The 13606-nt window shown below is 37.1% G+C and overlaps 1 protein-coding gene across 1 annotated transcript in view; it reads left to right on the plus strand.

The window, feature by feature from the left end:
* Positions 1-11448, plus strand: part of IL1RAPL2 (interleukin 1 receptor accessory protein like 2) — a 564779-nt gene extending 553331 nt beyond the window's left edge. The window contains exon 12 of the mRNA XM_055081598.1: positions 10751-11448. Within this exon, the coding sequence (XP_054937573.1) occupies positions 10751-11448 (698 nt within the window). The remainder of the gene's footprint in view (positions 1-10750) is intronic.
* The last annotated feature ends 2158 nt before the right edge of the window (positions 11449-13606 follow it).

Genomic DNA, 13606 nt, shown 5'->3' on the forward strand with positions numbered 1-13606 from the left:
CTCACTCCTCTAGATCACGCTATTTATTCCTCAATAACTTTTATTCAGATTATCAGAAGTCCACCGTGGTCACTAAACTGACAGGAAACAAATTGAAACAACTGAGTTTTTGTTGTACATCTCTTTTTTCAGAGTGCATATGTTTCTGTATATGTTTCGGTTTGCACATGAGTATGCACACTTACGCATGCATAGAAAGAAACTAGACAATACTTTCTGGTACATTACTTTCTACAAATGTAATATATCCCCAAATTTCTTCCCATGGTCCTCTCCTCTTTTGTTTCTGTAATTTCCTTTATTTTCATGACTTTAAATACCACTTCCACATTGATCGAGCCCCAAGGAACATGCAGATACCTCAGAGTCATTTTTGATCCTTTTGTATCTCTCTCCGAAATCCAGTGTCCATTGCATCTTTTCCATTACCACTTCCACCATTCTAGTATAGGCCCTAATCACCTCATTCCTGAATGTTGATTACTCTCTGCCTTCCCTATTTTTCCTCTTACGCATCTAGTCCCACTAATATGTATACCTCCTTGATCATGTCTCTCCCCTATTCAACAACCTTAAATTCTTCACCATTTCTTATAGGATAAAATCCATTAACCCTTAGCTAAACACTGCTACAGTCTGGTGCAACACTTTTGTTCATGTTAGACTTCTACACCTTTACAAATCCCATTTATACTCTCCATAACACTGCCTCTGTGAAAAGTCCATAATAATTTCTCTAGCCCTAGAGTATGTGGTGTATAATCGCTTGTTTGACTATAAATTTTGTACTCCTTACTCCTGTGATATTTTGTATTATTTTCTTTTTTAATGTAGTGTTCTAGCTATTTGTCTTATCTTCTCAGCAAAACTATAAGCTCCGTGAGGGCAAGGACTGTCTCTCATTCATCTTCATACCCCTGTTATCATCTACCAAAATACCTGAACTCAGTAGATGCTTCACAGATGCTTGTTGATTTTGTTTTAATAGTATTGGTTTAAGACAAGAGGAAATAATAAGAATAAAATAAGTAAAAATGTTAATTTTTGCATGACAGTATCTGAAAGGCATTTTTTTTAACAAAGTGAACATGAAATCTAAAAAAGAGCTTTCTGCTGAAAGAAAGAAAATGTAATAGGAACAGTTTCAGTCCTAATGTGTATATTACTTTTATTTTTTTCAGATATTAGAAAGAATATCTACAAGAGGTTGATCAATCATTAATGAAATATCAAAAATATCCCTTTACTATTTTTTTGGTTTAATTCCTTAGATTCCTATGTATTTTTTGCATTTTTGCCAAGAACATCTTGTTAACTATCAAAATTCTGCAACATCGATTTTTAGAGTGATAGTGTACTAAATTGTATTAAGTAATATCACTACCAAAGTGGAATTTATACCCTATGTCAAGTCACCTTCAGTAGGATTCAATATGGATTCAATTTCTGCCTTATTGCATTACAAAACTGTTGGCCCCACAATAGACAGTCTTTATCAACCCCACTAAGTGACTTTAAAATGTCACCCTTCATGTCTGAACACATCAAATTTGATTATCTTTCTTCTGACCTGGAAAACAATGCTTCAACATTGTGCACATCAGAAAAGGAAATAGGGACAACATGGAACACAGGCGAGCCACTTTACCTGAGACTCAGTAGATGACACTTGCTTATTATATAAAGAAGCAGCTATTGTGCATGGGTGAGAGTGAGACCCAGAGAGCATGAGAGCGAGAGAGATGCATCCCCAAACCGTGTTCTCTTGGTTCTCTCAGATAGTCTATTTTGATGACGACAGGTCAATTGAATCAACCTGCTGTGTCAATTTAGCCAAACAGGTGGTAGACTATTTTACACCTCATTGAGTCAGCTAGTTGATTGGCTAAATTGATTGAAATCGATTAGTTGTTTTGGTGTATCACAGACAGGTCTGAATGTCCTCCTTGACCATGGGGTATGAGGCTTACACAAGCCATATTTCCTAGCACAAAACTACAAGATTTTAGTTGAGGACTATAACACGCTACATAAGAGATAATAGAAGGTTGTCACCTCGTATACCCTGGCATTTAAAGAACTCAACATAAAAATACCCAAGATGATGTTATTAGGGTGAAGAGAGATTTTTATAGTCCATAGAAGATCATTTTAGTTTTTTAAGATTGTACAACAATTAGACTGAGTAGGGACTTGGATCCTGGGTACTCAGTGGTACACAGGAAGACTCCTTTTACAACTAAGCCATTTGGGACAACTATGCAGTTTTTAGATGCAACCACTGGAGGGTGTTTGATTTTAATCCTTCCTTCCTGAACGAGGAAATTCATGTTCTCTGAATTCCGATTTGCGAGTGTAACCTGCAGAGGTTCTTAAAAAGGCCCTTTGACCATTTTTCTTTTCCATCAACATTTCAGAGCTGGCTGAGCAGTCACCATGTCACGATTAACGAGTTTTTCCTTGGCATTTTTAGCACGCATTCAGGAAGTCGATGAAGTATATGAATAATATACTTGATTTACACATGAATGACAGAGTAGAACATTTTGGACTTGGTGTATGTGTGTTATTAAAGAAGCTTCTGTGGTCTGTAGCTGCAGCCATTGGTACAGATTTAACAGGTTATGCTATATAAATATAGACACATTCCTGCGGGGGGGAAGTAGTTACAATATTATAAGCTATGTTTGTCCCTCACATCTCATTTAAAACATGTTGACCCAAGACTGCTCCTTCCTCTAAAAACTAGCAATGAGGCCTTTGAGAATTGTAAAAGCAGACTTCATAATATCATTCTTGACCTACAACAATAATTTTCTATGAATCAAACCAATGAAGTCTATGACATAAACCCATTCATGTTTAATGCCTTCACTTTTGATGTATCTGCAGTTTCTTTTGTACCACTCTCGTGGTGTTCCAACTCAACCTCATCAACACACAAATATTTCCAATGTATACAGTTTCAGAAGTACATGAATGGGTCTCCCCCACCCTTCTCCCTCCCCCTGACACCAATGCACGCATGACCATGAGTTCACAAAAAGCTTCAATATAAAGATGTCACTTTCCAAGGTGAGGTATAGGTAACTGTACCCTTCTCGCATGCCCTACTAGAGAAGTGTCCTTTGACCATCAAGGAACAGCACAGGTGGGAAGATTTGACACACACATTTTTCCTAAATGCTAAAACAAAAAGTCTTCAGATCTGGACATTATTTTCCTGGCAGTGACCTACCTTTCCATTCTTGAGCCTGTGGCCAGGATCTTCCTTATGTTTTCTCAGGTTTGGTGCCTGAATGTGGCAAGAATTTCTACTTTCAAGTAAAAGTTTGGTCTGTCTCTTCCCAGGCTAGAAACATCTGTAGTAGAATAGCAAAAGCAACTTTGTTGCCAACAAGCATCTGAATGTCAGGAGTGACAGGCAACCAAAAGAAAGCCAGAGAGAAAACACCCTACTCAAACTGCCTAGAGACACAAACTTGAGAAGTAGAGATTTTCTCACCCATGCAGCTGCTGGGTTTTGTGGTGTAAAGTACTCGACACAGAGCACATTGTGTTCATAGGACCTAGTGGATCCTTTAGGAATGAACAGATGTGCTCTGAAGCTGACATGTGACCAACAGAACCCAGCTGTGCAGTTGAGATCCTGAGATTGGGGACATTTTTGGATGAGTACCATTTAGGCTTTTGAGCCCATCTTAGTGTTTCTGCAGAGATTTAAAAACATAAAAATATAAAAGTTAATCAACTGGTCAGATGGAGAGAATAGTACTCCAAGACTAAAAGTAGAAACAACCCAATCCTGTAGCTTTTGTTTGCCCCTAAGAGAAAGCAAGCAAGGTGCTTAAAAGTGCATGTGCAATACTGATTGATTAACAATTATAAATTGAGCTAGTTCTGGCTGAAGTTTTAGAAAAATCTATAGATGATTAAGTGCACATTAAAGAGAAAAAAAATCTTTCAGTCTTTTAGCTCAGTTTCCTCTTCTAATCATAGGAAGACTATGGGGATCTCTGTGTGAGTTCTTCCCGCATTATTGCACCAGAGAAAGACACTAGTGAGCGAAAAATATTATCATGTGTATGGCTGATCAGCCATGTCTATTGAAATTATATTTATGAATTTGGCCTCAAATATCAAATTGTCTTTCCATTTGTTTTCATGCTCAAATTTCTATGTTTCACTCACTCAAGAATCCTAGGACTTTTTCAGTAATTTAAGGGAAAAATTATAATGTCTGATTACATTCTTGCATTTGCTAGACCTTCCTCACTATTCTAATCTTCAGCTCTTTAATGGCCATGTGATTGTGCTGACAGTGAAATGACAAATGACTAGAGAATACATCTGGTGTCACATGATCCCTAGTCACTTCTGAAGTGAGGCATGCAAAAAACATTTTTGTACATGGATCTGTAGCTACTCATTGCCAATAGTTCCTCTAATAGCTGGACATATTGGATACCATTCAAGGAAATTGTCCTTGGGGAGTAATAAATTCCTTTTCCAGGCAATCTGACGTCTGTGACCCAAAAAGTGTGAGGCAGGGGTGACATGCACAGTCATGGAAATTTAACACATTGTGTACAATTTACTCACATGGAATAAAATTAGATATGCCCACCATCCCCTTCATGTTAGAGTCAAGAGAGAGGGAACTGTATCCAATACGCCCAGCAAATACTGCGGTCAATGGACTGAGGTTTCTCATCAAAGTTTGAGGTAAAGGAAGAATCCACTGTGTAGAATTCCAATCAGGAAATCTACTTTTTGGATAGCACAAAGAACAGACACCTTAAAAAAAGAGTAGAAGACCAGGATAAAATTGTCTTAAGTACCAAAGGAACCACAGAAAAGACTATATAAGGAGCAAGTTGTCTTGTTCCATATTTAACAAGATTGCACTGATTAGAATTAGTTATATCTACAAATTTTTAGGGCATGAGTTTAAGGGGGAAAAGAGGAGGGGAAGGACATTTTGCAGACTCTCTTTGTTTGCTACTCTCCACATTTTCTTTCTTTTAGTATTCTCTTAATGTGTTCTATTACTTACCTCTACTCTCAGTGAAGAGGTAAAGAGGGAAGAGAAAGAATTTAGAGATGTGGACAACATTCCAGAGTAAATTCTGCCCACCGTCATGCTTCCCTGTCCATCCACTGGTGGAATGCTATAGCAAAAGTAAAGGATTCATTACCAGAAATACAGCCTCCAAAGTCAAAACTGTAAATAAATTGTGGTTCTCTGCACTCACAAGGACTCAACAAATCCATGTTAACTGTTGATCAACTTTTTAATCAGAATCAGTTAGAACACTTCCACTAGTCAATAGAAAACAAAAATCCTGCCAAAAAATTTAGCCCAGTGAACTATGAATTATCAAGCCAAGGACTTGGAGGAGGGACCAGGGAAGGTTTTTGTAGGGCAAGTAATATCACACACTGTTTAGAAAGCCCACTACTCCCCTCACACACACCTGGCTAAATAAAAAATTCTGTACGCTCAATCTCTGTGGCAGACAACACAGATTCTTACATCTGCCAGAGACAGAAGCAAGACACAAAAGCTTTAGCAACGTTGGCCAAGACAAAGAGTGAGGTTGTCAACCTGTATCTCTTTCAATAGGTTAGTATTAAGTATCATTATTTTAAATGCAGGTAGTATTTTCAGTAAGACTACATTATAAAGTACCTCACTGAATGCCTCTATTTATACCAGAGGTCTAATAATTTTTTACCAAATATTTAGTGCTGAGTAATATACTTTTTTTGATACATGTGAAACCTGTATTAGTTTTGCTGGTTTTTCCTCACCAGTCATAGGTAGTGGATCCATCTCAATCACTGTCAGAAATTGTCTTGATTTTAAGTGTTGATATATTAACCCATAGGTTTAATAAATATCACCATTGATAGCTATCAATTAACTAATATTCACTAAAATTGGTGGGGTATTATCAGTTTTGATGCATCCTATCTCACCCTAATGATTTGTCTGTTTAACTAATATTGGTTGTACATAGCTGTAAATATAAGCCTACCAAGATTCTATTATTTGAACCTGGCAAAGTAATAAATTATGCTTTTGTTTACAGACTAAGTATTTGTCTTTTAATTTTTAATATGCTATCTGCCCCTCATAATGATCCTGACATAAGTGGAAGTGTCAACACAAAGATAATTTACAAGTAGCTAATTGATTCGTTTGATAAATCAGATGGTTAGTAGGCAGTAGCAGGACTGCATAGAAATTCATGAATGAGAGTGTTTTCCCCTTTGCCCTTTCTGCCTACATCTGCAATAGATTCAAAGCCTGACATTTAAGAGTACTGAGTTCTTTGGGGAAAGAATATACACCCCATTAGAAGCAATTTCTTGGGGCTGCCATTATATTCTTTCTGCTTCTATTTTGTCCTTCTATTTCTTCCTTCAGTTTACATTTTGCTTTGTTAATGTGTCCTGTTTTCAAGTCACTTTTGTAGACTGAATTCTATTTTTCTAAATACACTGGAATTTTGGTTTATACAACTGTCCGGTTTGTTTGTTTGTTTGTTTGTTTACAAAATTGTGAAGATCACAAATAGGTTAAGTGTAATAGCTTTGTTTCATGGCTGATAATCTAGTGTGGTTTCACAGCCTTGTTGAGAGAAGCAGAATGCTGTCAGACACAACCCTCTTTAGTTGTTTCTGTCGACGTCAGTTACTTCAAACCAAAATCTGCAAAGAAATAATGACCTTTCATTTAAGGGATACTTTATATTATTTTTATGTGGAAAAAAAGAGTCTTTTAAGGGATTCCTGCTACTCAGTTGCTAAATTTGCCTGAACAAGTCAGGGCAAGATTCAGCCAGTATTCTTATGTGCTGTGGATTTAGGGATTTTTTTTTTTTGAAAAAACATTTCTTTATTATCTCTTCGTGGTAAGAAACCTTTTAAAAGGGTTTCTGAAGTTTTCTAACATGTCTCCCACAAAACCACGGCCCTACCATGACAAACACCACTGCCTGTCATGGACTACACTAGCTATGGACCAGCAATGCCTTAACTTGATGCCTGTTTCTGCTTAGTTTATTTGGAACTTTTCCAAACCTAGACATCCTGATTGGTCTCTAATTCAAGGGTGGCAACCTTTCTCTGTAAAGGTCCAGAGAATAAATATTTTAGGCTTTGTAGGTTATATATGGTCTCTCTCTGCTGCATCATATTCTTTATTTCTTTTACAACCCTTTAAAAATGTTTTAAAAAATCATTCTTAGCTCACAGGCCATACAAAAACAGGACATGGTCCTAATAGATCAGGCTCCAATTCACAGTCATTGGATACAGACATGCAACCCCAGGGTAAGGGGAAAATTATTTTGGGCACTTGCTGTGTAGGAGCCAGCAACGACTGCCTGGCTAAAGATTAGCAAGTAAAAAATATTAACTCCTCTACCTGTTGGGTCCCTTGCTAATTTATTTATACTTTCCATGATGTCTAGGTCCTTGTTTTTTCCCAAAGATAAAGAGACAGAAAGAAAAGATTTAGGAAGGGAGGGAGAAAGGGGGCAAAGGGAGATCGGCAAAAGAGGAAGGGAGAGTAAAACAGGGGAAGGGAGAAAAAAGTGAGAAAGAAAGCAAAGAGGGAGGTAAAAGGACAAGAGAGACAGCACAGGAAAAGAAAAAAAAAGAAATGGAGAAAGAAAGAGGAGCAAAGGGGGTGAGAATAAGAAAAAAAGAAAAACATAGAAAAACAGAGAGAACAAGCCAGAATATGGAAGCTAGGGCACAGTCTCTCCTTTTCCTGAGAGCCAGGCAGCTCTTAGCGGCACCTCCCCAGCTGTTTTCAAACATTGAGGTTGCTGCCCAGCCACTGATCACCATCCCAAGAAGTGAAATGTGGGCTTCACATCTGAAAACTTCCACTTGGTTTTTCACCAAGTGAAATGGAACACGAAATTCAGGGCCCAAGAAAATGGCTCATGTTTTCTTTGGGACACTTGGGCTGTGTCTACCCAGGGAAAATTTAGATGTACTGACTGACTGACTCCAGTGCATATGATTAATGTATATATAGGGCAAACCAGGATAATTCAGACCTTTTTTCTTCCAGAGCAGGTTTTCAGCCGGAATTATCTGGATGGTTGCCTCAACTCTCCACTAGGCTTTGCCAGGATAAGCACAGCCAGTGTAGTATGCAGGAGACAGGGACCACTCCCTCTCTCCAAGGTTCCCTTCAACACCCACACCCTGTGCAGCTGAGTGTAGTGGGATCTGTCCTGACAGGCATTCCTTCTGGGGGCAAGTGAAAATTCTGTTTAATGGATCTCTAAGAAGCCCCCCAAACCCTAAATTTTGCATTCTGCTTAGCTGTCAAATGGCAAAGTGTAATAGACTGGTGAAGGGGGAGAACAATATTAATGGGGGAAAATGTTGTACCCTGTTCCCTTCCCCAATTGAGAAAGAGGATAATAAAGCCAAAGCCTATGACATCCCAGGCAAATTCATTAGTGTGTATGTGTATAGTTTCTCTTATGACTGAACACTTGAGTTGTAATTTTCTTGAAGTGGATAGAGATATGTATAGCTATACCTTTTGTTTTTAAAAGTACATTTTAAAAATAAACTACATCCCAACACATAGAAACAGTGTTGTTCATAGAGGTATAGTTTCTGTGACAAATGTGCTCCTGCCAAGGTTTGTACAGATCAATTTTTAAAAATTAAATGTAAAGCTACAATTAATGAGGGAAGAATGCTACTTGGAATAATTCCTCGGTAAATCATTTGGTAAGGAATTCTTCTGTAAAAATAACAATTAACTCATACATAACCTGGTAAAATTGTGTTTTCATGGACTCCTGCACTTATACCATGTATAAGTTTGGGGTTTGGTTTTGTTTCGTTTTGTTTGGAGGAACGGTGAAAAGAATAATGGGAAAGATGCATGATAGTTTATTTTACTGTATCTTACAGATCCAACTTCTAATGATGAAGCTTCCCACATAACTTCTTTCTTTTTGGGAGCAGAAAGAAAGGAAGAAAATGAAGAGTCAGAGCTGTTGATACATTGGGATAATATTTTTCCACTCTATTGAAACTTTCTACCTTTCCTTCCATTCTGTTTCACCAGTTCTCTAAATGACAATTACAGAGTGATAACTTCCCCATTGCTACTTGTGTGGTATTTTTGTTTGGTTTCTTTGTTTTCATTTTTGTTTTTTGCAGATTTCAATGCTATTTTTTTCCTTGAAAACGTGATCTCTAAAAGAAAATGCATAAAATTCTTAATGGGTTCCCTCCCCACTTAGAAGTTGCCTTATTCCCTCAGATACAGTCTCTGTAACTACTGCATGAGAAAGTTCTGAAATGTATTAAGTAAAAACCCAAACAGCAGTAGCAACAAATTGTTAAATGGGCAATTCTCTGTGTATCTCTAAAAAAGTTTTTTGTTTATCTGTAGGGTGTATAGAAAATTTGCTCTTTTTCACTTGTGAAAGTGTTCTTGCTGCCAAATGGTAGAAATAAAACCCTGGAAAAGAGATCATCTGTAAAATATGCATCTGTAAAATAAGTTTCTCTTTTCAAATGGCTTGTACTGGGCTGTTTGGTGGCCCCTCACTGTGTACTGGACGTGACTCCTTGAAAGCAGTCTGTAACCTTGGGCAGATTTGCAGTGACAAATGTTGCTATGCTTCTGTAAGCACTGCTTCTGCTAGAGGGCACTGTACATTAGACAAGGCCTTGTGCTCTGCTTAGTAAAGACAGCTCTCTGTTGCAGCACCTGTGTCCAAGTCTCCATTTGTTAACACGTGTGTGTTTCCCTTTTTGGCGGATAAGACTTTGGGAAGCACGGTTGCAAAAGGATTATTCCATGGGATAAACAAATCTAGAGTTCGTTGAGGGTTTTTCTGCTAGGAAAAGGACATAACTTATTCACCTCACTTTCAGAATTGTTCCACAAAGTAGAGCAAAGACTTCTCAGTTGATAGACTCCTCCCCCTTTACTGTTCATTCCACACCATCCCCCACCTCCGACTCCACCCCTCACTCCTCTGAACAAAGAGCAGCTGGTTCAAATTAAACTCATGGGCACACACACACCACTTCTCTATCTCCGGGTTTGAAGGGCAAAATGGATAACGTAAGGTTGCAAAGAACAGAAGGTATTCTGAGAAACAAGCTAGGGTTGTAGAAGAGATTTTCCACCATCTCTATCACATTATCTTTGAAGTATTTATATATTTATATATATAATATATATTATATATACAAATAATATATATATTATATATATATTATATTATATATACATAGACCACCTACTTGTTTAGTAGTTGGAAACTGGGGGAAAAGCAATCCAAACCCATAAACACAGTGACCTTCATTAAAAGGTTCCATTTCTCTTTTCATCAACCCGCTGATTGCTTGTTCACTTAGAGTACTAGCCTGGAAGCCTGCCTTGAATTAAATGATTAAGTAAATAAAAATAACTGAACTACACCTAAGCTCTGAAGGAGTCAGAGTTTATATAGCTAACAGAACACTGTAAGTAATGATGAGGGGAAAGAAAAGTATTAGAAGTTTTTTGTTTTTTTTTTTTCATTTTTCTATTTAAGGCAACGAGCTTTCTGAGTGTGCAATACAAGAAAAGAAAATGTGATGTACCTTAGTGAAAGACTGGATCTTTGCTATACTAGGGTGCAAACCTAATGCTTTAAAGACTGGAAATGTCTTTGTTTTACTCTTTCTCTCTTTCTGTGATTTGTAGCCTACATTGAAGATCTCACAAGATATGTTGAGCAAAGCAGAAGACTTATTATCGTGCTAACTCCAGACTATATTCTCAGACGAGGATGGAGTGTTTTCGAATTGGAAAGCAGACTCCATAACATGCTAGTCAGTGGAGAAATCAAAGTGATTTTGATTGAATGTACAGAATTAAAGGGGAAGGTGAATTTCCAGGAAGTGGACTCACTAAAGCGCAGCATCAAACTTCTGTCCTTGATCAAGTGGAAGGGACCCAAGAGCAGCAAATTAAATTCTAAGTTTTGGAAGCACTTAGTATATGAAATGCCCATCAGGAAAAAAGAAATGCTTTCTCAGTGTCATGTTCTGGACTCAGCAGAACAAGGACTTTTTGGAGAACTCCAGCCTATACCATCTATTGCCATGACCAGTACCTCGGCCTCTCTGGTGTCATCTCAAGCTGATCTCCCAGATTTCCACCATTCAGATTCGATGCAAATGAGGCACTGTTGCAGAGGTTATAAACACGAGATGCCAACCACCACCTTGCCAGTACCTTCCTTAGGCAACCACCACACTTATTGTAACCTGCCTCTGACACTACTCAATGGACAGCTACCCCTTAATAATGCCCTGAAAGATACCCAGGAATCTCATAGGAACAGTTCCCTGCTACCTTTATCATCCAAAGAGCTTAGCTTCACCAGTGATATTTGGTAGTGGAAAATCTGAAGTCCTCTGAACAGCTATGTGAGCATACAAAATTTCTGCTGTACCAAGCAAAAAGTACACCTAATAACACTGAGGTGCTGAAAAGGTGTTCAAAGAAAAAGGCACAGAAATCACTTTTGTATCTAATTTTTTTGTTTACATTTCCAGAGTAGTGGGGGGATAGATGGATCTGCTTTTGTAGTATAGTACGTTGTTCCAATGTACAGTTTTGATTTCTTCCTTAAAAGAAAACAATATTAAATTCTATTCTATAGAGGTTTTATGATACCACTTAGACTGCAAGTTTGGTAGGTGGTAAGTTAATATTTATGAATATTTCAGTATTTACATGTTATTTGAAGGCAGGAAATTTAAAGACTTTAACTGAATTTGAAATTTCTGAACTAAGTTTTAAGGGGAAAAGAGAACTTCTATAGAGTAACCGAAAATCAGGAATTATCAAGAAAGAAGTGTTGAGGCATCCCAAGTGGAAGATTGTTTGTCGAGGAAGATCAGTTAAGAAAAAATGTGACTGAAACGTTTAGAACTTCTTCAACATAATGGACAACTTCTGTGTGCTAAATCAACTGCTCATAATGAGAGCTTTTAGTTTTATTAGGGAAGCACATCTTCTGTAGGCAAACTGGTAGGTAGATAGATAAACAATGTGCATTTCTTAAGCAAATGAATAGATAGGCTGTTCTTTTAGGATGGTGTTAAACAAACCTTATGGCATTTTAGCCTATTAACAGTTTTACACATTTGAAAACACATTTTAAGTCATGCATTTTATTGTTTGCTAACAAATTCAGATTTGGATTTTTTCCAAATGATCTCTTGACCTGCTATAAGCTTTATATGAAGATGCTCACATCTTCCTACTTTTATTTCAACATCGTTGGAGTTTGAATTTAAATAAATATTGACTGCAAGAGTCAGCAGTAGAAAAGAAGTGAAACAACAGTATTCACAGATGAAGTACTAAATGATTCAAGTTTACTAGTGGTAGAGCAGCAATTGCAGTGATTCTCATCTGAAATGTAGCTGTGAAACAGACTATTCTGTACATACACAATATCTGCTTGGCCACGTGTGCAAGGCTCCTTCAGAAGTATCTCTATTCCTGGTGCTTCAATGAGTATATTTTATAGACTAAACTTCTCTACCCTCACATTGTGACTGTGAATGTACCATATCAGAAAATCCCTGTGAATATCTAAAATATTATGAATTTGCTGTAAGGAGTGTTCCCCTATTCTAATATTTATTGTGAATTACTACTTTATGTTCTTTCCAATTAATTTTGGTATGCTCTCCACAAAGATTCCTGTGGGGGTCAATTGTTAATTGAGTTTCATTCTGGTATTTTGTATATGGTTCTTAAATCATGTTTTGGGGCAAATATAAACAAGTACAAATGTACACAGTGTGTAAAAATTAAGAATTTTCCCAGTCCTTGTAATTATTGTGAAACTCAAATGTGTAAGAGAACATTAGGTAACATGTTTTGATTATTTCTTTCAACCTCTTTACATGACTGATTCCCTATAGTCCATGGGTTTTGTTCAAAGTACTTGTTTTTCTGCTGCTTTTCTATATCCAGCTGCTCAGAAAATGCATTATGCACCAACCGTATGTGAAACCTTAGCAGTGATACATGTTCATTTCACAGTGGGAGAATTAGTTGCTCCTTTAAAACTACTGTTCAACGCATAGGTGTTTCATAGATGTATTTTTTTTCCACTGAGAAAAGTGATTTTGCTTCTGTAGAAACTTTAGGTATTTCAAAATGGAAATTTATCGATTCTGAACTGTTTTCCAAGCGTTACAAAGTTGTATTTACTCTCATTGTTCTTTAATGATAATGTGTAATTACTAAGTTAATAACCTGCATGAAATGAGTAGTACATATTTAAGTGACCAATTGTACTTTTTATTAATTAGTTTGTTTTTCACAGAAGTCTAGATTAATTCAAATAGAATGTTCAGTGGTATTTTTAAACTAATAGTTCTGTATTGAGCATGCCAGTTCTGAAAATATAACATGGGTCTCTCTGCTTCCTTTATTTACAATGATTAAACGTGGGTAGCAATTTGAGTTGGCTGGCCACAATGTGTCCTTTCACTACTAGTAGGTAGTCAAAAACACAGCATTCACACTTGTGTT

The sequence above is a fragment of the Physeter macrocephalus genome, chromosome 21, assembly GCF_002837175.3.
Source record: "Physeter macrocephalus isolate SW-GA chromosome 21, ASM283717v5, whole genome shotgun sequence".
In the NCBI taxonomy this organism is placed as follows: domain Eukaryota; kingdom Metazoa; phylum Chordata; class Mammalia; order Artiodactyla; family Physeteridae; genus Physeter; species Physeter macrocephalus.